Source organism: Hevea brasiliensis, unplaced genomic scaffold, assembly GCF_030052815.1.
Source record: "Hevea brasiliensis isolate MT/VB/25A 57/8 unplaced genomic scaffold, ASM3005281v1 Scaf8, whole genome shotgun sequence".
NCBI lineage: Eukaryota > Viridiplantae > Streptophyta > Magnoliopsida > Malpighiales > Euphorbiaceae > Hevea > Hevea brasiliensis.
The window spans coordinates 1-27987 of NW_026615299.1; the positions used below are offsets into that span (position 1 = coordinate 1).

At 33.8% G+C, this 27987-nt stretch overlaps 4 protein-coding genes across 6 annotated transcripts; 2 read left to right on the forward strand and 2 right to left on the reverse strand.

The window, feature by feature from the left end:
* Positions 1–3: 3 nt before the first annotated feature.
* On the reverse strand, positions 4–4032 carry LOC110666674 (ABC transporter G family member 15; the record flags this gene model as incomplete). Its single annotated transcript, XM_058142846.1, has 8 exons — positions 3465–4032; positions 2269–2345; positions 1373–1834; positions 1169–1291; positions 1016–1081; positions 799–930; positions 164–448; positions 4–51 (listed from the first exon to the last, which is right to left on the reverse strand). Coding segments are annotated over exons 1-8 (1479 nt in total), but the record flags the coding sequence as incomplete, so codon positions are not given.
* Positions 4033–5139: 1107 nt separating this feature from the next.
* On the forward strand, positions 5140–7186 carry LOC131177752 (transcription initiation factor IIB). Its single transcript, XM_058142844.1, has 7 exons — positions 5140–5674; positions 5823–5847; positions 5956–6085; positions 6186–6316; positions 6401–6489; positions 6744–6820; positions 6905–7186. The coding sequence occupies exons 1-7, from the start codon at positions 5322–5324 to the stop codon at positions 7036–7038; spliced, it is 939 nt and encodes a 312-aa protein (XP_057998827.1). The 5' UTR covers positions 5140–5321; the 3' UTR covers positions 7039–7186.
* A 5912-nt stretch (positions 7187–13098) lies between these two features.
* LOC131177750 (uncharacterized) lies at positions 13099–18954 on the forward strand. Of its 2 annotated transcripts, none has more exons than XM_058142842.1 (10): positions 13099–13996; positions 14552–14682; positions 14806–14868; positions 15010–15099; positions 15452–15617; positions 15857–16043; positions 16430–17262; positions 17368–17982; positions 18057–18122; positions 18484–18954. In XM_058142842.1, the coding sequence occupies exons 1-10, from the start codon at positions 13388–13390 to the stop codon at positions 18589–18591; spliced, it is 2868 nt and encodes a 955-aa protein (XP_057998825.1). In that variant the 5' UTR covers positions 13099–13387; the 3' UTR covers positions 18592–18954. The 2 variants fall into 2 exon arrangements, with proteins under 2 accessions (XP_057998825.1, XP_057998826.1); XM_058142843.1 differs by having other exon boundaries at positions 13103–13318.
* A 1361-nt stretch (positions 18955–20315) lies between these two features.
* On the reverse strand, positions 20316–24759 carry LOC131177749 (RNA-binding protein Y14-like). Of its 2 annotated transcripts, XR_009147061.1 has the most exons (5): positions 24386–24759; positions 23378–23514; positions 21571–21710; positions 20594–20747; positions 20316–20497 (listed from the first exon to the last, which is right to left on the reverse strand). XR_009147061.1 is itself a non-coding variant. In XM_058142841.1 (4 exons), exons 1-4 carry the CDS (start codon positions 24654–24656, stop codon positions 20702–20704), a joined length of 594 nt encoding a protein of 197 aa, XP_057998824.1. In that variant the 5' UTR covers positions 24657–24759; the 3' UTR covers positions 20316–20701. The 2 variants fall into 2 exon arrangements, 1 of the variants encoding a protein (XP_057998824.1); XM_058142841.1 differs by having other exon boundaries at positions 20316–20747.
* Between the last annotated feature and the right edge of the window lie 3228 nt (positions 24760–27987).

A 27987-nucleotide genomic window follows, 5' to 3' on the forward strand; every position in this document is an offset into this window, starting at 1 on the left:
GATAAACACTGTAACTCCATAGTACCCATTAAGCTTTTCTCTATAAAAGATCTGATTTATTAGAAAAGAACAAGATCAGTATCTCAAAAAATAACGGGTTTATGTCACAATCACGAGTTTCTATTTTGTTCAAAATCAGATTATATATAAATGAGATCACGACCTTCATTTCTTCAATGAAGGAGGGAAAGCCTCCAATAGACATAAATGTCATGAAGCCTGTTATAAATCCACCACAGGCTACCCTAGCCAAGATTGCAGTATAGCCATATCCAACATCATAGTAGATGGTACCAACACAAATAGAAACAATTATGTAGATTGCTATCCTTGCCCAGTAATATCCCACATCTCTGGACATGTTCAGAAACGATCTTCTGGTCAATGTTGAAAGTTGCTTCCACCTATTTGCCTGACTCTCACTTTCTGTTTCAATTTCAAGCCCTTCCTGCATGATGTTTCAAGCCAGTGTTATGGTTTTTCGTAAGGACTGTAGCTTAACATGTTCTCTCACCAACAATGTTATAGAATTTTGTTTCTCTTAGAGTGTATCATTTAATATGGTCAAATTCAGTATTACTTGTCATGCTGCAGGAAGCCAACAAACCTGAAACTTGTTGGAAGAGAAACTTATGTTTCTCAGAACTTTTACTATTGCAAAACAGTGCAGGCTAAAGAACATCTAACATTTTTGGGTGTCAAAAGCAAGCATGAAAGATGACAGAGAACAGCAGTATTATAAAATAGCGTCCATCCAGGAAGCATTTAAATATCAGAAAATTTTTAGATTTTGCTTACAACGGCTGATATTTCTTTGATCCTATCTTTTGCCATTCTTGCGTAGTTTGAGCGCCTATACTTCTCAACTAGCCTTGCTTTGATCTCTGCTGTTGCCATATTCATCAAAGGATCCGATGTTGTTGGGACATCCTATAATTAAGACAGACAGGTTATATTTACAAAAGTGGTACATGGTAAAACAAACAAAAGTGATTTAAAGGCTTAGGTGGCGAACCAAAGCATCCATAGGCTTGGACATGTGCGAGTGCGAGTGAGAGCACAATAGTGGTAGCCTCCCAATCTAAATTGAATTTGGTAAATTGAAACTAGCGAAAAGAGTTGCTAATCAAATATCAACTAAAAAACTTTGCTTGGAACTGATACATACACGAGTTCTTTGAGATCCCTTCAGTGTTGTTGTTACAGCATCAAAGTCTGAATTTATACAACGTAGGAAGTGATCAGATGGATTTCTTTTCCTTGGACATGGAAAACCAGCTTCAGCAAAGAACTGTAAAAATCAACACTAGAATTAGATATTGCAAATTTGCAATGAATGAGGGTTTGCCTTTAAACATGAACTGTATCATACCTCTACTGCCATCTTTGTTTCTCCAAAGTAAACAGTTTCACCTCCAGATAGTAAAAACAGATCATCAAAGAGTGCAAAAACTTCACTGCTTGGCTGGTGAATTGAAGAGATAACTGTCCTTCCATCGCGAGCTATATTTCTAAGAGTTTGAATGACAAAGAAAGCTGATGCACTGTCAAGGCCACTTGTAGGTTCATCAAGAAACAATAGACGTGGCCTTGTGAGGATTTCTAGGGCAATACTTAGTCTCTTCTTTTCACCACCACTAATGCCTCTTAAATGCCAGTTTCCAATCAGCCTATCAGCACAGTCTTGGAGACCCATTTCCATGATTGTTCCTTCTACAACATCAGAAATCTCTTCTTTGGTCATGGTAGTTGGAAACCTCAAATTTGCTGAATAAGTAATGGTTTCTCTTACTGTAAGAGTTCCTAATAATACGTCCTCTTGTGTCACATAAGCCTGAAATTCAACAGAAGAAAAATATGTGATAAATACGTTCAGTTGAGCTCAAGTCACACTTCTGATATCAGTAAGAGACCTTGATTTCATTGTTATTGGATTCATTTTGCTGAAAGGTTTTCACCATATTCTCATACTTACATTTAGATTTTTTTGGGCACAAAATTTTTAATGAACAAGAACTCAATGATTCCAATATTTCATTTAAAGTAGTGGGAAACCAGAAGTTGACAGATGCATAGGAACATAAATATAGCTCAATCATCCATCAGCATTTGAATTTTAATTTCATGTGCATGACTCGTATGAAAACGATAGAGCTATAAGAGAACTGATAAATTTTCTACAATCTTTTCAGCTTGCAACCAATAAAATTTCACATTTGAATAAATTCTGAATCAGTTAAAATTGCATTTTCTTTAGATGGTACTTACGACGCCAGACCCCAACCTCCTCTTCTTCCCATTAAAAAGAACATTTCCAGTCATTATCACATTTCTTGAGAGTCTACCTGTAGAAAAATGAAGAATGCAATTAGTGAAAAATGTATGCCAGGCAACATTCATAGAACTAGCAACGTCAGAAAAGAAAAGCATAGTCTTGAAACCCAACACGTAGGAATTACAACCAAAATAATACCATCTTACTCTAAAATATCACTGGCTAATAAATCTAAGTAAAAGAACTGGATAATTACATCTCAAGAACCAGAAATCTTGGCACTGCCATTAGCAATTACAGTTTTTTTTCCCCCTTCCCTGAAGACCAATTGATGCATAATGCCAATCCAACTTCGTGAAAGCAACAACGTTTGACAAAAATAAATTGAAAAGTCAGCCAGAACTGTCTAAATTTAGAGGTGCAAAATTTTGTTGAAAAGTCAAGCTTAGCTTGGTCCCATAGTTAAAGGCATATAACTTAGCTGACAAATCCAAGTTTAAGTCTCTACTACCTCAATCCCCTGCTAAAAAAAACATATGGTATGCCCTTGTAAACTTGAGAATTATAAACTGAAAGGGAAGGGAAAATGGGATTGAAACTATACTTCCAAGTCCTCACTCCTACAAAGGGATCGGAGGAGGCCATCTCTGTGGTCCCTGCTTGACCCATAGCATTAATCAGTTATCTTGCAAGTAAATAAATTTTGCTATCCTGGTCAATTTCTGCTGAATATGCCAAAAAAAGTTGCATCATAAATTTAGTGGGCCATTTGGGATAATATCAACTGGTAATGACCTACTGGTTGTCGAATATAATTCTAACTGGCAATATCACATATCACCATACCTGTCCTTCAAAATGATGCAGTATAAAATCAAATTACCTAAACACACCATGAGGATCCTCTCTGTTCCTGAACTTTTCCATTTCAAATGTTAGTGGGATTCAATTGGATTTATTCTGGGTTGAGCTAATTTTGTTGATAAAAACAGGCTAAGTAGTACAAATTTGAGGCCAAATTAAACTTTCAAACCTGAATTTTTTTTAAAAATGCCCATAATCAGTAATAGATTGCAAGAACATGATCCAAGAGAAACTTAAAATTATTTACTCATTGAATGAGCAACCAATTTTTTTCCAAAAACTCAAACATTTTTGCGTGGAAGAGACAAAAGGAAACCATATATACCTGCTAGCGAATCAAGAAGTGTGGATTTTCCAGACCCAGAAGGACCCATAATAGCCATGATTCTTCCAGGCTCAGCACACCCACTAAGCCCTTGAAGCAACCTTTTGGTTGGACCATGCCCAAAATTTGGCAACACCACAGTCAGATTCTCCCACACCACATATGTACCTCTCTCCTCTCCACCGACTGAGGAGACTGCATTACTTTGGCAAGTGCTATAGCTGCTAGTATCACCAGCACCGCCACCATTGTTGCTATTACTACTACTTTCCACCTCAATCTCCATTCTCCGAACCAGAAAGAAATGAATTCAGAGGCGTTATCAGAATGAGAAGAATTATATATTAAATAAAAAGAAAGGGAAGGAAGTCTATTGGGCACTAGTTGAGCTGGGGAATAGAGATGACAACAAACACCAAACAACTAACAATTAATGAAAGATCATAAAATAAGTATGGTAAAGAGATACAGAGAGAAGAAAGAGAGTTAACGGTGTGGGTGTCTCATACAGATGGACATGTGTAGTTGGCACGTGAAGGAATTAATGCATTTGAATGATATGAAATGGTGGTACCATTTTCTTTCATTCATATGGCTTTTATTAATGGATTGTTTCTTCTCAACTTCCATAACTCCAAGCAATTTTCTGGGATCCATGCAAAACATCATCATTAGCTCCATAATTCAATCTTTTAGACTATAATTAACTATACCAAACAAAATTTTAGAGTAAAAAAGTCAATATTTAAATTAAAAAGTTGATGATTTGAAGAAAGGTCTATGGTCTATTGCCTCAAAGTCCATGGTTGGCCCTTTTCTGGTTATAATTCTTCCTTCCATAGGGTTCATTCAAATGGTGTTATTAAAGAAACTTCATGAGGAAAGTAATTTTATAATTTTAAAATAAAAATTAATTATAATTATTTTTTAATGCAATTGACTCCTACCGGGATTGAAATTTTAATTATTAATACTATAAAAAAATTCTTTTATTATTTTAAATATATGAGCAAAATTTTATGTTAAAATCTTTTTTTTTTATGATATAATACGCACACTAAAATTTCACATATTCATACAAAATTGAAATATACTAAACAATAAATATATATATATATATATATATATATATATATATTAAGTTGGGAATCAAATACTTAAAAAATACTCTTAGGGGTTGCCTTTTTTAATTTTTCCTGTGCATTACTTTTGGCGACGCACCTTTGAAAATGTCGCTAAACAAGTACTTTTTGACCGAATGACCAATGGTCCGTCGCCATCTGTAATCAGTGCAGTAACATGCAAAACTGTATGCGTCGCCTTCTCTAGTTTGCCTGCGCAAAGCTATTGGCGTCGAATAATTGCGTTGCTAAATCATGGAATGACTTCCGTCGCCAATTGTATTCAGACGCATTAAAGCGTCCCCAACAAATTTGAATGCGTCACTGTTGGCTCTGTCGAATAGTCAACCTCTATATTGATCAAACCGACCAACACACCCAACGCATAACTACATTTTGAAATTTATTTTTATTATTTTAATAAAATTAAATAAAAATTTTAAATTAGTTTACAATTTAAAATAATTCAATTTATTTAAAAAAGGGAAAAGGCGAAAAGAAAAAAACAAAAAAAGAAAGACGCCGTTCAAATTCTAACGGACAGGAAATGGAACGGACCCACATTGGCTCCATCCTATGGAGAAAGGACAAAAATTATAAACTGGGGCCCACATACAAAAAACAGGACAAACAAACCCAGAGCTAAACGAAACCTTGAAAACAAAATTTCCTAAAAAGAAAAAAAAAATTACTTACCCAAATAGATAATGATCAGAACCACCACTCAACATCTCCTATGGCTGACACCTACTGCCCGGACTGTAAGCGTCCTACCGAAGTAGTCTTCGACCACTCCGCCGGTGACACCGTCTGCTCTGAGTGTGGCCTCGTCTTGGAGGCCCATTCCATTGATGAGACCTCCGAGTGGCGAACCTTTGCCAACGAGTCTACTGATAATGACCCTGTTCGTGTTGGTGGTCCCTCTAATCCTCTTCTTGCCGACGGTGGCCTTTCTACCGTCATTTCTAAACCAACTGGGGCTTCTGGGGATTTCTTGACCACTTCTTTGGGCCGCTGGCAGAACCGTGGCTCCAACCCCGATCGTTCTCTTATCCAAGCGTTTAAGACCATTGCTACCATGTCTGACAGGTTCTTTTCTTTCCTTGAAGCTTTTTTTTTTGTATTTTCTGTTTGGTTCTTGAGAAAGTAGAGGACTTTCAACTTGCAATTAAGAAGTTGATAATTCTTCTTTTTCCTGTCTAATTAAAGGGGCTTGCACATGTTTATAATATTGCAGGTTGGGCCTTGTTGCAACCATAAAGGTATATATATACATATGCCAATTTCTTATATTTATCTTAATTTAATTTGTATTTGGGTGTTTGTTAAAGATTTTCAATGAAAATTTCTTTTCTTTTTGGTTATTCAAGGATAGAGCTAATGAAATTTATAAGAAAGTAGAAGATCAAAAACCTCTCAGAGGACGAAATCAGGATGCAATTTTGGCTGCCTGCCTTTACATTGCTTGTAGACAAGAAGACAAACCCCGGACCGTAAAAGGTATAGCTAGATTTATTAAATTCCTTGGCAAATGCAAAAATCCTTGGAAAATTACATATTTTTGTTGCTGTAACTCTCTGGACCTGTCAATTCCTGCTAGAAATTTGTTCAGTAGCTAATGGAGCCACAAAGAAGGAGATTGGCCGTGCAAAGGAGTATATTGTGAAGCAACTGGAGGTGGAGCTGGGTCAGTCCATGGAAATGGGAACAATACATGCTGGAGACTTTCTGGTTAGTTAAATTCTTGATTTTCGAATCTCTCCTGTTAAATTATCTTAGCAGCAATTAACATCAGCGTTGCCTTCAAAATTTCAGAGACGTTTTTGTTCTCATCTTGGGATGAACAATCAAGCGGTTAAAGCAGCTCAGGAAGCTGTACAGAAATCTGAAGAGCTCGATATAAGGTAAAACTCCAGGTTAGTTTCTCAGGTGAGGAGTGCTAGTGCATCTGCATATGAATCAGTAGTCCAGATGCATCAGTCTTGTCACCTGCAGCTGACACTAGCATTCCTCTTTCTCGGGATATTGCAGAATGCCAATGCTTTTATTCATAGCCTGAATTTAATTTCTTCTATGCTATATGAAGGCATTTTTGGTCTAAAAACAGAGTCCATTCCAATAAGCTTAAGAAACCTCTTGTTCGTTTTTACTATTACAGGCGAAGCCCCATATCAATAGCAGCAGCCATTATTTACATTATAACTCAGCTCTCCGAGGACAAGAAACTTCTCAAAGGTTAGAAACATAGTTCTGTCCTCTAGTTTTGTTCTCTTTCTTTTTCTTTGTAATGGCTATGGCAGAACCCTGCTGTGTGTGCAGATATATCACTGTCTACAGGAGTAGCAGAAGGGACCATTAGGAATTCCTACAAGGACCTCTATCCCTATGCTGCAAGGATTATACCAAGCTGGTATGCAAAGGAGGATGACCTCAAGAACCTATGCAGTCCTTGAATAACCAAGGACATTGGTAGGGTAGGCTGCATGCAGCATTTCTTTTTAAGTTAGATGCTGCTTCTGTTCATTAATTTCCACTACTTGACATTTGACAAGCTCTAACTTTGCACCACTGAACTCTAATTATAGTGCAATTATTTGCCAATCTGTGACTGATAAAACTTGTCCAACACAACATTCTCCAATTTTTTTTTCATCAAGGGCAACACTTAATTTTTATTCATGAGAAGGCAAGGTCAAATGTGGTAATCAGGACTGAGAGTGACTCCTTATTTGCAGATAGTGCTTAAACAGCTGGTGCAATTGTCCCAAGGACTTCTTTTTGCAATATAAAAAAGTGAAATTTCCATTTGCACTTATCTGTAAGTGTACCAATTAAGCCTGAGACAATAATTATAGCTTTTGAATTCTGGGAAGTTTTTGGCAAAAATGAGTAGGATCCAAGAATTTTGGATATTAGGTTGTGCCAAGAACAGAATTAATGAAGGGGGTATTCAATTGTATTTTCTTCTTCTCATTGGTTCTAACACAGAAGCTATTTTTTAAATTACATCACTCATCTTTCTTCTTATTAATTAATGATTACTTAGCTTTATTAGTAATAGATTAACCCAATAAAAATGTGTTTCACGTAACCACTTGGTCTCATTTTAGTTTTGTGAGCATTGTAGTTAGTAGTTACTCAAACCAACCTTTCAACTGCTATTCACCTAATAGAAAAAATTCTAAAATTATTCTGCCAAACAAACACTTTACAGGCTTCATTTGCTTCTCTAATTAATCAAAGATATCAACTTAGTGTTGTTGTTGTTTTTTTTTTTTTTTTTTTTAAAGGTAGTAGTCCCTACTTGGATGGTGCGGGAAAGACCGCTAAGTGTTGTAGCTAACGCATTAAATATTTTGACTGAAGGAGCACACTTGCAAGAATGAAACTTAAAAGGAGTTTCTAGCAAATATGAACACTAGAAAAAATGTAACACTCTTAAATTTTAAAAATAATTATTTTATATATAAATATTAATATTTTATTATATTAAAATTATGAGAATTTATTTGAAATTTTTTAGATTTTAAAAATCAGATTTGATTTTCTTAAACTAATAAATTTTATTGATTTATAAAAATTAATTTAAAGACTATGTAGCAAAAATAAAAATATATTTGGACTCTAAAAATTTTTTCAAGTTTTCTGAAATTTTTTTCAAAATTTTTGGACCTCGATTTTGGTCACAAGGCATAGTAAAATTTAAAATTTGAGTATCTTGAATCGGACCTGTCGAATCGAACCGGATCGAATCAAATTGATCGAATCGAACTGATCTCTTTCCTTTTTCTTTCCCCCTCCCTTTCCCCATGCGGCACCTCTTTTTCTCCCCTTCGATTCTCTCTCCTCCCTCCTCCCCCGTCGGCCGATCACCTTCCCTCCTTTCCCCAGTCATCGGCGCACACCCCCACGCCTTCCCCTAACCCGCTGCCCACCCAGGGCACCAGAAAACGTGCCCAAACTTCCTCCTTCGTGCGGCGCCTCTCTTCAACTTTTCGATCAAAATTCAGCCGATCCGGTCACTAATTGGACCCGGTCTTGTCCCAAACCCCTTCTACTCCTCAAGAGCTTTCCATAGATACCAAGAATATCCAATTTTATTGAGCGGTTTGTCCGATTTTTGTCTGAAAAATTTTAGTTAATTTTGACTTTTGGGCTAACTTATCCCAAATCGAGAGCCCCACAAAGATTCAGAGGGTACCGACGTGCTCTATTCGACGAGAGCTTCGCAACCATATAAATTTCAAAATTTTTCGACACCAAAATTTTGGTGGGTCCCTTAAACTTTGCATTGTTGTTCTAAGCTCCAAATGAGCTTATTTAATTTTCTAACAATTTTATTCTAACCTCTTGTGTTTTGGGCTTCGCGTGGGTACTTTCATTTCACAGAAATTCAATCGTTGCTCGAGTCTATATTTTCAGGCCGGACAAATAGGCTGCCTGAATAACTTTCAATTTGATTCGAAATTATAGTCTATCCCATCATTTTTATATGCCCCGAACGTGTTTCAAGAGTCAGAATTGGTATAGGTAAACCCGAACCCTAAGTTCCTTCAATTACCTAGTGCCGAATTTAAAATAAAAATCTATAAAATATTTGTGGATAGCTAGAAAATTATAAATCCTTTTATATTAGCTTCATAATATTGTTAAGGACCGCAGGGCATAATTTTAGAAATTTTAGAGCTCATTTAAATAATTTATAATAAAATGATAGTTATAGGGGCTAAAATGTAAGTTTTCAAAATTGTGAATACTAACTATTTTGAAGGCCCAAGAGGGGCTATATGATGATGATGAGATGTGGATGTGAGATTTGCGTATTGGAAGTATTATTCGGATCATGTTGCAGGTTTGATAGGTCCTAGGTATAGGAGAAGCTCTGCCGGATTTTCGGCAAAATTTAGGATTTTTCCTTTGACTTTTTGAAGTTTTGTTTGAATAAATAATGATAAAATTTTTGATATAATATTTAGGTGAGCCGAACCAGCCTTCCTCCTCTGCCTAGCCGCCTCAGTGATTAACTGTTAATTTATGAGTAGATATTGATTTTAATTACAATTTCAATATTATTATATATTAAAGGCATGCTCATGCATTACATATAAATATATGTATATAGCTAAATACTAGGCACGTTTTATGTTGTATTTTCTTAATTGCAAAAATATATGTGGATGTCGCCTTAGGATAATTTAGAGCTGTATGTGTGTGTCGGCGTGCGTGTGGTGTGGTGTGGTGTGATGGATAAAGGTAGGACGGGTAAATCGGCTTGAGCTTGTCGCACTTGAGACCCGATCCTTTTTGAGGAAGTCGAGATGAGTACGGCTCTGAGTTGATCTTACTGACTCCCGTAATTGAATTATTAACCGAAAGTCCATCTCGAGTTGATCTCGCTAGCAGATTTTAAAATAAGAGAGTTGTATATGGGATCAGCTTTCATATGTATTTTATTTGATATAGTATATATGTGTATGAGTGCTTCAAATTATTCTTTGAGCGAATATTATTTGAATTTGGTAAAAATTATTGATCGATATTGTATTTCATCCTTAGGGATGCATTAGAATTAGATAGTCATAGAAATTATTTTTAAAAATCAATATCTTTCTCTTTGAATCAAACGCTCACTCCTGTTCACCCCATTTTTTCAGGTTATAAGAGAGTTTTTCTTGTGATTGACCTGTCTCCTACTTCGCAGGTCCATTGGTGCCTTATTTATATTTGTTGTTATTAATTGAAATCTAGAACTCTGCATGTGCTGGTGATATTTTATTTAGCTGGGTCTGTAAAAGATTAACTATTTAAATTTGTTAATTTATTGATTATGTATATGTGGACTTGTAGATTCATTTGTTTATGTGGATGAGGGAGCTGGGTTCCCAGTGATCACATTGCGTTGATTGAGGCTATTGTGTGTAAGCTAAGTTCCCCAAATAGTTATATACTGTGATTCTAAGTCGGGTAAGTTAAAAACTCTCCGTTTGATGGTCATGGATATGATCGGACTCTGTCCGGTTAATTTCTTGAAATTGGGCTTATATATGAGCTTCAAGGTTGGGCTAATGAGTAGTTAAGCTTACTACGGGCTTTGAAGGTTTTATGCTGACTCAAATCTTAATGCCTCATAATTTAGGTCTTAACAAAAAATTTCCCTTTTAAAGTTAAAAAGTGATAATTCTGATTATTAACATTTTCAGTGAGATTTCAAATTTAAATTTTAATTAAATTAGAGAGAAATTTAAAAAAAGAGAAAAAAACTCTAAGACTTTGTATGTGTTATATTTAATTTTCATTCACACATATGAAGATGTGATCAAACAACTTGGCACAAGTTAAGTCATGTGTTGTAGTCATATGAATATAAGATATAATAAATATGGAAAGATGTGATTATTAAATATATAAATTTTATATATTTATATTTTAAATTTATAATAAGTTAAATTTAAATAAAAATTATTTAAAAATACAAGTAAAAATGAAAATTTGCTTATCCAATCAGATTAGCAATAGAGCATTGAAGACGTGTCGTTTGCCAATAATATTGCATTTTCTCAGTCAAGTTCAACACTGACGTCTGGTAATTTGATAGAAAAGATAGGGAAAGGCCTAAGTTAGCAAAGAGAGAAAAAAAAATGTAATAAGGAAAGTTCTTAACACAGAGTGATTAGAGCAAAGAAAGAAGATTAGAATATTTTTATGAAAAATATTTTTTATATTATTTAAATATTTAAAAGATCAAAGAAAATCAGTGAATAAAATAATATATATATATATATATATATATATATATATATATATATAATTCTTCAAAGCCACAAATAATAAGATTCTTTCCACTAAAGATCCACTGATAAAAAAAAAACCTGAGGCATCCACTACATCAATCTCTAGGTAAAGACGTTCTTGTGCGGGCTCTGCCGTTGGCATTGTGCAAATGACAGCCATTGACATAGCCTACCTATGATGTGATCTGAGCATTCCAAAACCAAGGGCCGTTGATCAAATTGATGATTAAGAGGGTGTTTGATTCATCTGTTGGGTGTAATTGATAGCTGATAGATACTCAAATAGGTAAATTAAATTATTTGGTATGCTTAAAAAAATAAAACTAATAGCTGATGGGTAACTGATATGTTACCCATCAGTTACAGTTTGTATCAGTTATATAATATTTTTATAATTATTTCTCATCTGTTGATAGCTAATTTAATTTTATATTTTATTTTGATCATATTATTATTTTTTTTAATTTAAAAATTAATATTATTAATATTTTTATCATTTTTATTTATAATTTTAATATTTTAATTAACGTATTTAAACTTTATTAAAATATTTTTTATTAATAACATAAAATATAAAATATTTATTTATATCTAAATATTTAAAATTAATTATTAAGTTTTTTATTAACAATAATAATTATTTTATTATTTTATTTATATTTTTAAAGTTATTTAATTTTTTTTAAATAATTATTTTTTAATTTTAATAATAAAATAAATAATATTATATGATAGATTAATAATTATATATTTAATTTAATAATAAAATAAATAATATAATATAATAAATTTATAATTATATATTTAATTTAATAATAAAATAAATAATATAATATAATAAATTTATAATTTTATATTTATTTAAATAATAAAATAAATTATATAATATATATTCATATTAATCACTTTATATACTAATAATAACTATTAAATATAATTTTATTAAATATTTAATATAAATTAATTATTATCAATTATCATCTATTTATCACCAATAACACCTATCACCTGTATTTAATAAATAAACTAAACAGGTCCTAATCACCAACTTGAGGTTATGGTATGCCATCAATATTTGATCAAAGAAAGAGAAACACCTGCCAACAGAGAATGATGTACATACGTAGATCACCATGGATGATAAACATGAATTTCATTAACTTTTTAATAAAGAGAGGTTGTAACACCACCACTTGGTGGGCTATGTCTATTTCCAGTCTAGTAACTCCACCGAAGATCAGTGCCATCTTACGTCAGCTTCAATCAATTAAATCAAAATAAATTAAATACAATTATATTAAACACACCCAAAAAAGTTTTACCCATAAAACTTTAAAAATTTATGTACATATTTATAAAATCATGCAACCAATGACTTCCACCGTTAATGGGATGGCCATAATCACATCATCATTTGATCTTTTCTTCCTACATGCAGAATGGATTCACCTGAATGCAACAAATAATGCAGTGAATCTTATTCCCTCTAATGGATTGTAGTGCAGGAAGTTCAATAAAAGGAACAATTTTAGAAAAGCAAGCAACAATTTTTCCATGGATTATATTTATTTATTTGCCGTAATGATTAACGTTATTGAATATAGCGCATAATAGCAGAAAAGAAAAAGAAAATGAAAATCTGGCACAAAAGTCAATTACTAGCTTTCACAAATTACAAAGCAAGTGGAGGTGGAGCTATGGTACCAAGCTTTCACTGCCTTAATATTATTTATTAGCACTTATGACCGCAGAGAGTTAAACCAGAGGAAACTATCATTTGCACTGACTAACCCTTTTCCATGGATTGATCCCCACAACTCTCTCTCTCTCTCTCTCTCTCTCTCTCTCATATGGCCATGAGGAGATCATGAAAGGGCTCTTTTCTTCTCAAAAATGATAGAAGTTCTTTTCTGATATGGTCCTATATGGGACACCACTAAAGGTACAAAAAAAACCAACCAAACTTATACATGACACTGTCTGCATATCTTAGTTTTGAAGGGTTTCTGCCATGTCTGGCGCTCTCATTAGGTTCCCTCATGCGACTATGTCTTTTTTCCATCTTGTGTTTTTCTCCTGGGTCCTCGTGTCAAGGAGTTACTTTTTGATTATTTGTTCTGCTTCTTGTTTAAATAACTATTTACAACATAGCAATCTACAATTCGAGCAGAAAACCGATCGCTTCTGGGAGTTCCAAGAGCAATCTAATACCTGGGTTGAAGTGGAACTGCCTTATGACCTAGTCTCTTGTGTTAATGATAACTGTACCAAAGTGGGTTCAATTGATCAAATAACAGAAAATAAAGAAGATCACTTTGAACGGGATAATGATGTTTCCAGGCATACTGGAAGCTTTAAACATAAGGATAGTGATAGAGGGGGAGCAGAGCAGAATTCTGAGATTGTTCTGCCTCAGAGAAAGAGAATTTCTTTGACAAGAATGTCTGACACTTCTATATGGATTACTGGTGAAAGCGGGTCTATCTATGAGAGATTCTGGAATGGTGTACAGTGGGTGATAGCACCCCATGACCTGCCGGTATCGGCAGGTTATGCAATTTGTGTCTTTATTGTCAATCAGACAATTCTTGCTCTATCAGAAGCAGGAATTCTATATCAGGTACTACTCTAATTTACTTGTTGCATCAATTTGAATTAACCTTCAAAGAAACAACCGTTCAAAGATTAATCCAAAACAGCTTATGTAATTTGAGTTGATAGCATAGTTCTGAAATCTATGGTGACTGGGGTTTGCCCCTTTATTTTCTAATTCTTTCCTGTTATTTTGGTATTGGCAGAGCTATGATATAGCATAAATGTAAAACAAAAGACCGGGATTAAATAATAGTTGGGACTTTGGAGTATATCTTTTCCCTGTTCCACCTGTATATGTAGTTTTGATCAGAAAAATTATTACCACTATTATCATTGATCATCTAATTTGCAATTTATGTTACATTACATATACTTTAGATTGTAATTTTTCTTTTTTTTACTTTATGTGGTTGGAAATGTCAGACTTTAATTCGATCAGGACTGTTCTGACATTTGGGCTTGAACCCCTTCTACAAAACCTTTGTTTTGTTGGATAAAAATGGATTCACCTTATGCTGCAACTGCATGAATATTATCGTTGTTTGTATTGATTGATTTTCTTCTCTATTTTTGTTCTCAGATGCAACTCAGTGAGAGCTCACAGCCAATTTGGGTTGCATTCACGCCAACTCTTGATTCAAGCACAAATAAAGAAGCAGAAGAAAGCTCTGGGATCCTAATTAATTCTGGTGTTGTTTTGCATGATGGGGTGTGAGTGCATCATTTCAGTTTTAGAATTTCATTTTGTGAATTCTACATACCAGAAGAGTGTATCATATTCTATAGCAGCATAAACTGAAGACATTCCACTTATTTCGCTGCATTGCCTAACAGGAGAATTTATTTCTGCACAAAGAAAGGATCATTATTAGAACTGACTGAGGTTAATCCTCCAAGGTAAAACTTCATATTTAAACAAGTAAAAGAAAGAGATAAACTCATGCCTTATTTTTGAATTTCAGTAACTATTTACAGTGTAGATTCTGATGGGAAGACTCTAATTTTCACTTGGATGTTTGTACTATAAACATAGAACAGATGGTTAGATCATGGGCGACCACCAGGCGGAAATGTTGCAGCAATTGCTGATGCTGGTACTATTAGACCAGAAGTAGCATATACCATAAGGTGATCTCACTCTGTCCTCCCATTCTGAATCAAACTGGGCTGCATGAATGTATGTTAAACAAATATGATTAACATGTACTATCAAAATCAATTCAACTGGTTGATCAAAAAAATTTAATTCAATTAAACAAATCGATAATTCAATCTCTCGGGGGCTGACTAACTGAAAAGTATCACCTAAGATAGGAAAATAAATGATCTTGCCAGAAGAAAAGAAAGTAGCATGCTGGGTTAAACTATCAATTAAAGTATTGGAGAATACCATAGTTCAATTTACCTGAGAACTTCCAAAAATGCATTGCTTCCATTTATGAGAGTGAACAAGAGAGCCTCATGTATTAAAATATTGCAGCTCAACAGGTGATCTCTATGAATATGACAAGAGCTCAAAGCCATCATGGAAGAAGCATATATGGACAGCAGGAATGGCAGAAGATGTTTTACAGATACCATCAACGGGATACACCATTAATGGCTTGAGTGGAGATTACTCCAGTTCCCTGTTTCTTTTGACCAAGGTACCATATCAAAACTTTGGACTTCTATCACAAATCATGTCAAATTTTGACTTGGAAACTTTATGTTTTTGAAGCATATAAAAAGTAGTGATCTCTTCATGTGGAGAGCAATACAATAAACAATTTGGGAACAACATTTTACACATTGTGTCTCCATCATAAAAGCCTAGGAATTGTCTAGTGTAACTTGTTGCAATTCCATATATGCCATTTGTTCACAACATTTCACTGATATTCAGGGTGGGAAATTGGTAGAGAGACGATTACATCAGAGGAAGTGGAAATGGATTATCCATGGAAGTCCGAAAGATTGTCAACTGACTTCCATCACACCAGTTCTGCAGGATGAATCAAATGAAAATTTTTCGTTATTTTTCACTACATCCACTGGATCCATTTTTGAATATCGAACACCAAAATACTCGGGTGAGTCAAGTGGCTGGTCTTAAGAAACTAATAATAAATTGTTTTGGTAGTTGAATATTATGATAGGCAGTTTCTATTATGTACTGAACATGCTTTTTCAATAAGCTTCAAGAAAGGAGAACTGTGTTACCAAACATGCTAAATATTTTTTTACATACCAAAACATCGAGTCTAATAATCATTTCACTCTGTATGACAAACGAATGAATGGTTTGAAAATTGATTTCTAGAATCCATGCCAAACTTATGGTGGCATCTTGTTAATAACTATGAAATAAAACAGCGTGATTTTGAATACAGCAAACTTTACATGTCAGTTATGAGTTTCTGCAATACGAAGCAAAATTTGGCATCCTGAATATATAGTTTTTCTCATACAAGGACAGGTACTGCTTTAGAGAACCAAATTCCTGAAGCATGGTTGAGTCACATGCATCCCCCACACGCAAAAGCTGCTAAAGGAATTACTGGGCTACAACTTCAAATTGGCAGAATAATATTCACACTGGATGATGGTAGACTAGCTGAGTTGCATCTACCAGGACTAGGTGGGGAAACTACAGGTCCAAATTATCAAATTAATGTCCGAAGAAAAGTATCACATAAATATGTGTGGTCAATATTAGATGCACCAGAGACAGAAGGATGGAATGCGGAGTATTGCAAACAAGAACGAGGACCCACAAATTGCATCACAGGCATAAAAGATGAACCTAATGATTCCGGAATTACAAGAGCAGCTACAAGAAGGCGAAAGGGAAGCCAAGCACAGCAAGATTACTTACTTGCAGGTGCTAGTGAACTAATCAACTCTTCAGAAGGATATAATTTTCCAGACAATTGGATAAACACCAACTTTCGTTTACGAGTGATGCATGGAAGCAGATCATTTTTCCTCATAACAGATGGTGGTTTGACTTTTGAATATCTTAGTACTGAAAATATATGGCTTTGGCTGAGGCATGATCACTCAACACCGATGAAAGGTGCACTGGGAAACTACAACGGAAGTTTGTTTTTTGTTGACATATATGGTAGTTTGCTTATCAGAGAAAGGAGTGGCAATGATCTTGGATGGTTAAACTGCACTGCTATGAGGAAAGGAAAGCAAGTGACTGGAGGACCTCCATGGGATGGAATTCCAGGTAAAGCTATGAAAGTTACAGCAGAAGATGCACTCTTCTTTGTGAGCAAAAATGGAAGATTACTACAGTTTACAGTAAGTTGCAAAAACCAACTAAACCAAATATATCTGTCCAATCCCTTGTTTTTGCATCAGATTCTTCCAATGTCTATGCTGATTAATGATTCAAATCACTAACAGGTTGCCCTGAGGAAGTTTATATGGAAAGACTGCCGAAATCCTCCAAATACCAAAGTAGCAAGCATAGTAGACCAGGAGCTTTTCAGGGGAAACATAGTATTTGTCGTTGGAAGGAATGGTCGGCTGTATCAATACAACAAAGTGACAGAATTGTGGCATAAGCATTACCAGTCTCCCCATTTGATTCTATCAAGATTTCCAGGAACAGCTATGAGGTCATCATCTCTATCACTTACAGGGTCGCTATTTATGCTTTCTGAAGATGGTGGACTAGTTGAATATCATTGGAATACGGGTGAAGGCTGGAAATGGGTTGAGCATGGCACGCCTAATAAAGGTGTGACCCTGATCACGTCTCCTAGCCCATGCTTTGAAGGCAATCTACTTTTTCTGATTGGTTCAGACGGTAAAGTATACATGAGGTACATGGACCAAATGACATGGAGTTGGAAAAACTGTGGCTTCCCATGTATAAGACAGATAAAGAATGAAGATCGAACACAAGTAGGGGCAGAAGATAAGAATGAAGAATTTTGTATTGATAAAGATATTTCAGCTAGCTTGGAGAAGGATGCAGAAAACTTTATTGATCTCAACGGAAACTGCGACCTAAAGGTTAGCATTATCATGTGATAACTAGTGAACATCAGTGACATGAAACTAATGATGGCTACTTCAAATGTTCACAGGTGGCATCAACAAGACCAATTCCATTTTCGGAGGATTCAGTAATCTTTGAGCTAAGAGATGGCAGAGTAAGCAACAATTCTTACTTCTTGTGGAAATAATAAACTCATAAAATAGCAAACCACCTAAGAGAATGAAAGATGAACTGAAGCAAAAGAGACTATATAAATCTGCGATAATTTTCTAGGATAAAATATTATATAAGAGTTGATAAAAATCACATAGCAATTTTATTCAGGAAATAACAAAATTTGAGTAATAGTCAATCCCATGCTCTTTCTAGCAATTTTCTTCTTCTTTTTTCACCCACAAAAGTACGATTCATTTATAAATAAAAAAAAACATGAAGCTGGAATAAAGATTTGAAGTCAGAATCCTAAAGAATAGATATCAAAGGGAGAGTTCACTAACCTTACAGTTTAATGGCAGTTGGCAGAAATGCGACGAGTTGAGGAAACACATTGGGCATGGTCACGCATTATTGGCACTCCAGGCAGCTCCTGCATGACCAATTATTGGACCACAGTGGCATCATGAAGGGAGGGGAAAACGATACGACATTACAAATGAACTTATCAGAGCAACAAACACGTGCAAATATTGTACAGCTAACAAAGGAGAGACGGCAAGATTCATAACTCCGTTTTTTTTTTTTTTTTTTTGCTGCTTTCCTGTGTTTTTTTTTTTTTTTTGCTGCTTTCCTGTGGGAGGAGGTGGGAATTGAGGAATGAAACATTCAAGAAAAGAGAAGCTAGTAGGCATACAGATTGTACAGTGAAATAATGCTACGGAGAAGAGAATCTCTGTGAAAAAGCCCCAACCTTTCAGCTGAGGACATGTAGAAACATTTCATAAATCAATGAAGAAGAAACTGAATACGTCGAACGTTCATTCTATGAAGTTCAATGCTTTATCCATTTGAAAAGATTCTTGGACATCAACCAAAAATGAATCTATATTTCAATATTTCTAAACCTACGAGAAGTTTTTATGATTACGGGGCGAAACGATAACACAATCATTAAAGGAGGTTATTATCTTTTTTAATTCTAGGTTATCGTCCGTGAACATGCAACTCAATACTTGTGTGCTTGTGTTTTAGTCCAATAGTCCACTCCAACGAATCCGGAGAACTTAGAACTTGGCAGACACCAACTTGAAATCTTGAATTTGAGAATTTTAGATGGATTGAATGAATCTTTAAAATGGTAAAAGAATTCCCTACTGCCTTCAAAAGTGTCAAGCAGAAATGTCCTAAGGTTTAATTGACCGAGTAATTCTCATATACACCATTTGTATACACTCAACTTAAAAAAATAATCAATAATATAATATATATATATATCGACAAAGTCCCTAGTACAAATATTTATACGGAGATATTGAATCTAATGACTCAGACTATGGTGGTTACAACTTGAGCCCTAGCCAAAATTTCATGTGATTGTCTTGACCTCGTATGCTTTCCTGTGACCATCACTAATTTGTTTGTATTAAACTTTAATAAGTATTTGTATATTATTTGTAACAATGATATCTGTCCATTTTTATTTGTTTTAGTAATAAAAAAGTTATAAAAGACCATAAAGTCTCATTATCTACCATCTTATGTTTGACTTTTTCTATCACCTTCTCCTATATAAGAGATCTATAATGTTATAAAATCATCAAAACATCAATAATAATTTTCAACGTATTTCTCTATCCATGGCTTTCTAAAACTATTTGATCTCCTGAAATTTTAAAAGCCTATGTCATTCCCAAGTTCTTCTCTAACACGAGTGTGCTCTACACTTACCTTATTATACCTTAGCATACCTAAAAAATTTACCCTTCCCCCAAAAACACAAGAAAAACCAGTTGCCGCAGAAATGCGAAGAACAAACACCCATGATCGGGAAAAATTTTACAAATTTGCTTAACTTTTGAGCAAATTGAACCGTGTCCAAAAGTAATATCATATGCAATTCTCTGCTTAATACAAGCTCCACATCGCTAGAATTTTCATTGTTTCTACCCCTAATTGATTAAAAAGTACCATTAAAAAATCTTCAAATTTTAATGTAGATTTGGACGTAAAATTTTCAAAGTACAGATTTTCAAACTTTTTTTTCCAACATCTACAAAAATAATAATTTCAACCTGCTCTAAGGCAAGCTCTTTCAAATCCAAATCTGCATCAATTAAAATTTTAATTCAAACAAAACAAACTCCAATGCTGGCTCGTTCATTTTGTTTGCTGGCCCATACAATGTTGCATGTTAGTCCAAATGGAAAAGCCGGAGTAGCGTATTTCAAAAATTTTCAGTAGAGCATTTTACATCCTCTGCAACGCCCAAATAACTCATTTTACAGTGAACTTGCAAAAGCTATGATCTAACAAGGACATTCCATGTCGAGTTGTCTCACCGCTAAATGGGAGAAAATAATCCTCAAATCACAAATAAACAAAATTATTACAAATGTAAATCAGTGCTGAATTGCCACAGAATTGGATAGGAGAGAAGTGAGGGATTGTCAGCAAACACATCACCAATTCATAAACCCATTCAAAACATGACTTCGTTGTAGTCTTCACGACAAATATTAACGTCAAACCCCTCAATGCAAATCCATACACCCTCTAAACCAAAAACAACACAGTGCATTAGTATCTTCTCCTAGGACTCCTTGACCGATGTGCTCGTCCTGATCTGCAAAAATTTAAACAACACTGGGTTATATTCCCAGCCAAACATGAAGAAATAACAGATAAACCTGTGAGGTGCTCAGGATCAAGAAAGTCATGTACATACATAGTCAAAAGACAACTCCTATCAACACATAAAAAATGAAGCATATTGTATCCATTATGCAGTCCACCCCTTTCTGGGCCACATGTCATATGCACAGGCTAAGAGATTTGCTTAATTGTCCAGCACTGAATCTAAGCCATAATCACCCAATCCAAGAACTTCCACATTCACAAAGTTGAAAGATTTTTGAGCATGTAGATTAGCTTAGGCCTAAAAAGCCCCATCATTTGGAGAAAACTGCTTATATGGCCCTTCTGCAAATTCTACTTTCCAGAACTATGTGCAGGCTTATACATAATTTAAATTATTAAAAAAGTTTATGAAGATGGAAAATCCTAAATTTAACAGGTTTATCATACTTCTAAGAGATTTGCTTAATTGTCCAGCACTGAATCTAAGCCATAATCACCCAATCCAAGAACTTCCACATTCACAAAGTTGAAAGATTTTTGAGCATGTAGATTAGCTTAGGCCTAAAAAGCCCCATCATTTGGAGAAAACTGCTTATATGGCCCTTCTGCAAATTCTACTTTCCAGAACTATGTGCAGGCTTATACATAATTTAAATTATTAAAAAAGTTTATGAAGATGGAAAATCCTAAATTTAACAGGTTTATCATACTTCTACAGTTAGTATAATCATTACTGGAGAGATCTTTTTACCATTTCACAGACATTTTCCCTCTTAATAACAGAGCAAATACAATTTATACAAACAAACCTCATGTTCTTTCTTCTGATGGGTCCATTGATAAATGCCCAATCAACATTGATGATCTGTGTCAAAAGTTCAGTTCCATTCATTGCAGCTATTGCATTCTGTGCTTCCTCAAATTTCTCATATTCTATCAGTGCATAACCCTTGCGAAACAATTAGTCAGGTTAATAATACCATACTGAAAAAAAGTAGTACTTCAAACTTTCAACAAGGAAAAGTAGCAAATTACATAGTTGGCTGCCATGATCAACATAGATACAAGGAATAATAAAATCAACACCACATAAATATGAGCATATCAAACTAATAATATTTAAGCTACCCAAATTAATTACAATGCATCATATGCTTACCAGGAATAACATGCCTTCAATACTTGTTAAAACCTTATATTTTTTAATCAGGATGTAATATTTCTGTTGAGTGTTTTAATTTTTTGATCTCTTCACAATCCCTTAACATGGTAGCCACTTCTAACAAATATTATATAATCTAACACAAGACTTCAGCAAAGAAGCTTTATTTTGGTTAGCGAAAATTATTATTTAATCCCTGCATTTTAATAAAACTAAATACTTAGTCCCTCTATTTGAAAAGATACACTATTTTGTTCTCCTATTTTTAGTCCGTCAAACTGTTTAATCCCTTTATAAAATTTTCCATTAGTTAAAGAATTTTGAAACTTATTAATTGGTCCATATATTTTGAAAAAAATACTATTTAGTCTATCTATTTTAATGAAACTAATTAATTAATTCCTTTATTTTGAAAAACATATTTTTAGATAAATATAGAAATTTTGTTGTGTAGAGACTAAATTTGAATTTATATTTTTTTAAAATCATTAAAATATTTTCATTTAATTCCATGTGCATCATTTTTGTATTTTCTTTATTGGGAACAATACTTGATCCAGATCTTCAAGTAATCTAGGAAATAATTCAAGACAATTGATTCCCAATAGAGAAAACAAAAAAATAATATCTAGGGAATTGAATGAAATTATACTTGCACAATTTAAAAAAATGTAAATTCAAATTTATTTTCTATACAACAAAATTTATATTTTTCATATAGGAATATGTTTTTCAACATATTGGGACCAACTAATTAGTTTCACTGAAATAAAGGAACTAAATAGTAGTGTTCTTCAAAATTCAAGAACTAACTAATTAGTTTCATTAAAATAGAAGGACTAAATAATAGTTTGACTGGTATTAACTTACAAAAAATTTGACGGAGGGACTAAGTAATATAGAGGAAGTAAAATACAAAGATTAAATAGTGTATTTTTCAAAATAGAGGCATCAAGTAGTTAGTTTCGTTAAATACATGAACTACATAGTAATTTTCCCTTTTGGTTACAAGACACATCCAAATTAACTACTATTTGGGAGCTTATTATAGATGATTAAGAATATAATCACGACCTATTATAACTATATAACTTCAAGCTCTAAAGGTCTCTTTTTTTACATTAGTTTGAATGATGCATGATTTATAGTCAAAGGGTACAACTATTCTGTTTTACCAGCTCGAACAAGCCAAGTTATTAAGATCTTCATTCTATATCAAAAAACTATTCCCAGTTTGAATTTTTTTTTTTTTTTTTGTTCGAATTAAAACGCTCCAGGACTGTAAAGGCAAACAATTCAACAAAGGTTCCAGTATTCAAAATTAGCATTTTAATAGTTCACTTCGCACTTTGCATTTCAACCTAAAAAGAAGCCCATCTGAAATAAACAACCTACCCTATGTTATTTAGACATTAGAAAGAAAATAGAAGGAAGAAAAAAAATGTATCACTTACCTTAACAAACCCAGTTCGGCGATCAAGATTTAAATGCAAATTTTTTATCTCACCAAAATCACCAAAAGCATTTTGCAAATCATCCTCTTGTGCCTCTTCATGCACTCCAGTGACTAAAATAATCCATCCTTCAATAGCTACAAAGTTTTACAAGAAACAGAAAGTTTTTTGCTTACTACAAATGTGAATAGACGAATTCAATTGAATAGATTATGGAATTGCTATCACTAGTTTGGAGGGAAAGAACAGTTAGAGTAACAAGTAAGAAATCTTAGGCCAACAACAAAGCCTTATTTTTTTCCAACAGAATGAGGACTTCTAATATGAGTATTAGAGTATTAGGATTCAGACTTCACAGTAAATAGATTTATGAATCATCCAGAATACATGGATGTTTTTGAAAACTTCCAATTAGAGGAGCAAATTTGGTAGGTTTATGCTCAACTAACTTTGAGGTCACAGTAGTTTCTAAAGCTTTAACTAAAGAGTTTCCTTGTCTTGAAGACAGGCAACATACCTCCATTCTCGACTTTGCAAGGTGGGAGGACAGATCCTAAAATTCAAGCAACGCATCTTTGTATATGCAAGGGGGTACTAGGTTTCTGGTGGATCATGTATATGACTAAGCAAACTTAGTATTGCTGGTCTGTAGCACATCTGCTCCGTTACATTTCTCTAACAGAAAATCTGTCCACTTCATTCTAGTCATTTCCACTTACAGTTACCTAAATCTCCTAGGCTAGTCTCCTAATTTTTACTTAATCAGAAGTGAATACATAGTAAACCCCATCAAAACCCTATATCATCATTATCACTCAGATTATAACCTAAAGCCCAATAACGAATTAGAATAGTTAGGTATCTAACCGAGATCAATTGGTTTTTATGAAACTCATTGTTCAACTAGGCTCTTCATAACTTTACCTACCACAGAACTCAAAATACATCGAAAAAAAAAAAACAGATGAACAATATGCAAACGTATTAGAAAGGGATAAGAATACTAACATCGCTGAGGGCCAGGACCGCCATCGGAGCCGAGGGAATCAAAGTCACGAGAGGCAAGGCGGGTCTGGCGGTCGGCATCAGCCTCCTCTCTGAAGCCACGGCCTTTAGTCTTTCTGGCAGCGGAAAGAGAGGAAGAACCTCCGGTTATTGCAGACTTCAGCTTGGGGAGCGGTGCCCGAGGTGAGGCGTCAACGTCGACTGCTCCATCCTCGTCCATCAGATCGTCCTCCTCCGGCTCGAAGTCCACCGCTTCCGCATCTGCGTTAGCCATTCTCTCTATGTTACACTAGGATGTATATGCGTAAGTATGGTTCAAGTTCGACTTCACGACTCTGGGCGAAGGAATGGGGGCTTTGGTAAAGTGCTCTGCCAGAAAAATTAGGGCGATTTCAAGACTTGTATTTATAGCAAGGGTTTGGTTTGGACATTCTCTTCATTAACGGGTCGAGTCTCGGGTTTGGTTCAGCCTGACAAATAAAACGCATCGTTTTCTTTATTTCACTCCCTGCAAATCAAAGAAGCTTCCCTTTCTTACAATGGGGTTTTGTGCCGTTAACATCCAGATTAATTTCATTTATTCAACTTAATTCATCGTATTAGTAATAACCATTAATTTTAATTTATATAAAAAACTTTTCTAATTTTAATTTAAATATTACTAAAATTTTTATAATCTATTATTACCCGTTAACATTTTTAAGGTAACTTATAATTAAATTTCACTTATTATTTTCAACTTTAATAAATATATTATAAATCTAACAAAATTTTTTAAATTTTAATTTAATATATAAATAATTTTAATATGAAATATATTAAATAATAATTAAAATTAAATATATTCTTTACTAATTTAAAAAATAAAGATAAAACTATATATAATATTAATTTATATTAAAAAATAAAATCATTCATGTTTAGTTAGAGTTTAAATATTTTAAAATAAATTAAAACAATTATATATTATTAAATTTTTTATATTAAAATAAAATTAAAAGAATTAAAATAAATTAAACATAAATTTTTTAGATATTAATTTAAAATTAAATTAAAAAATAATATATGTAAAAATAATATTTTATATAATAAATTAAATAATTAATTATAAATATTCAAAAAATATTAGATCGTTTTAAAAGTATAATTTTATTTTATATAAAGTAAAAATAAATGAAGATCGGCTGTATAAAGTTGAGAGACTATTTATGAAATAGTAAGTTTAGTAATACTCATATAGAAAGGATTTGCCCAAAGGAACGACGACGTATTGGGGATGGTTGTCAGCCGGAATTGGCTCGGTCAGTCGGTTTCTTTTGTGGGATTTCTCTTCGCTGCATTTAACTATAGTATCACCTCAGCCATTTAAAATAACCGGTAACACCGGGTTCTCCTCTTCCCCACATTGCTCAAAGAAATAGTATTTTATGAGAAAGTTTGTCTTCAATCTTGTATTCAATTGGTATCTTCTTGTGGTATTGAGGCTTTGATGGTGGAGCTTTGAAGGCAGTGCAGATTCTGAGTTCTCTTCAATACTGTGGTGAACACAAGCGATATTTGAGGGGTGAATGGTTAAGGTTAACTCATCATGCCAAGAAACAACACAACATTGCTTCAATTTCATAAATTTACATATATGTGTTCTAGCCTTATACCCTGTTTGGTACTTGTTTAGGCTTTAGCTGTTTTGTAGTATTTCTATTTAAAATGTATTGAATTTAATATAAACTTATTTTTGAATAACCTCTGATTAACATAATTAACATACTTTTTTTTTTTGCATATTTTTTTTTCTCAGTTGTAAATCAAACAGCAATATCAAACATACACTTGGAGTGAGAAGCAAAAATTGGGAGAATGGTTTTGAGTGGTTCACTTTTAGTTAATTGCTGTGGCTAACAGTAGTCTTCTGTGTGTATTAACGGGTCATCAAATGACAAGTTCTCCACTACCAAGCCAGAGAAAGTGAAAGAGATATGCAAGTTATGAATTAAGTTTGATGGGAGCCAATCCAGTGAATATGAGATCCCTGAAGACAATACTTTTATGCCAAATTTTGAATTTTGTATTCTGGATGTACTTTTCATTTCCCTAATGATGCAAGTCAGGGTTTACAAATATGATCTTTTGTTCTGGTTTTCCTGATTTTCATTCCTCTGTGTGGCAGATATTACTACTTTCCGGCACCCTTGACTCTCCCTATACTTGTTGCTGTATACTTCCATTGGCTTAGCATGACGCTTTTTAAGCATGCATGACATTCTTAGCACAAGCTTGAAGCAGCGGAACAATGGAAGAAGAAGAAAAGAAGAATAAGAGGACAAACAATTGCCAGGTATTCCTTTAACCCACCCGGGTAAATTGCAAACATTGTGAATAGAAATCTATATCAATTAAGTCAAGTAGCTATGAAGTTTGTTATTACTTTGATATTAGTTCTACCTTTCCTTTTTGGTATATGAGTTGTATCTTGACTAGCAATTTCAATGAGAAAGATCAGAATGATTAATTAATGGCGTGAAGTTTTGTTGATTTAGAAGTTTACATATTTTGAATGCTGCAATTGGGGAATCTAATGTCTACTTTATTTCTTGTTGATTCGTTGAAAGGGACCTAAAAAAGGTTTTTATTATTTATAATATTCTATTTTCTACTTGGCATGAGAAGCAAGCTACTGCTATGGATTGATTATCAAATGTGGATGCTCTAATCACCATTAATATCAGGACATCAATGGCGTCATGCTTTGATTCTAGTTTCTATGTTTTTTGTTTTATAGCTATATATGTTTATTTGGACTTTTTCTTTTCTTGTAAGAATGAATTTGGACTAACTATTACCTAAAAGAATTAAGCCTGCAACTTTTAAGTTAATGTTTATGGAATTGCTAGCCTAGTAGTCACTAGTTTTCCTACCAAGCATGGTGTATGGGAGGCCATTATTCAATCACTGCAGAATGCAATCTGAAGAAGCCGAGATAAAGTTTAGTCAATGTGGTGATTTTGTGCCTAAAGTCATTAATGGGTGCACTTTTTTTCAATTTTCAAACATAGGCTGACTTTCCTTGCTTGATATGTTTGCTTTTCGCCTTGTCTTTTCTTCCATTTGAAATAAAATTTTAAATTGAACTTGCTAATTACATATGGTGCTATAAGGTAGGCAATCTTTATTGTGCATTTAATTGCCAAGGGCAAAATACTATTTGCTGAATAAAATCTACTCATCATGACTGTTTATGAGGTACACCATCAATAATTTAGCCTTTAACCCTTTCCCAGGCAGTCATCCATCATGTGACAAAGTAGAGAATTGCAGCTATGTGCATTCTGGTCAATCATACACATCACACGCTATGGATACTAGAGGTTGAAATAAAATCACCCTATTATCCAGCAAAATTATGCTTATTTTTCACATGATATAAGTGGATATCATTTGTTTTCTTTGCAATGTGCTCTGAAATTCCTATTTTTTCTTTTCCTCCTTTGATATTTTCATTAAAACTCCTGAAAGAAGTGTCATTTTACATCCTGGCCATGGGACCAAAAATAGGCTGTGCAGCTGGTCCTGCTAATCACATATTAGCATGCAAATTCATGTTGTTG

Bases quoted from the DNA above. Each gene is read 5' to 3' on its own strand.
- LOC131177752 (XM_058142844.1), top strand. From the start codon at position 5,322: ATGGCTGACACCTACTGCCCGGACTGTAAGCGTCCTACCGAAGTAGTC. The intron at 5,848-5,955 runs GTATATATATAC...TGGTTATTCAAG, and splicing joins GCCTTGTTGCAACCATAAAG to GATAGAGCTAATGAAATTTA. The intron at 6,821-6,904 runs GTTAGAAACATA...CTGTGTGTGCAG, and splicing joins GGACAAGAAACTTCTCAAAG to ATATATCACTGTCTACAGGA.
- LOC131177750 (XM_058142842.1), top strand. From the start codon at position 13,388: ATGTCTGGCGCTCTCATTAGGTTCCCTCATGCGACTATGTCTTTTTTC. The intron at 14,869-15,009 runs GTAAAACTTCAT...AACATAGAACAG, and splicing joins ACTGAGGTTAATCCTCCAAG to ATGGTTAGATCATGGGCGAC. The intron at 15,618-15,856 runs GTACCATATCAA...ACTGATATTCAG, and splicing joins CCCTGTTTCTTTTGACCAAG to GGTGGGAAATTGGTAGAGAG.
- LOC131177749 (XM_058142841.1), bottom strand. From the start codon at position 24,656: ATGGCTAACGCAGATGCGGAAGCGGTGGACTTCGAGCCGGAGGAGGAC. The intron at 23,515-24,385 runs GTTAGTATTCTT...AAAACTTTGTAG, and splicing joins CGGTCCTGGCCCTCAGCGAT to CTATTGAAGGATGGATTATT. The intron at 20,748-21,570 runs GTTTGTTTGTAT...AAATTTTTGCAG, and splicing joins ATCAGAAGAAAGAACATGAG to ATCAGGACGAGCACATCGGT.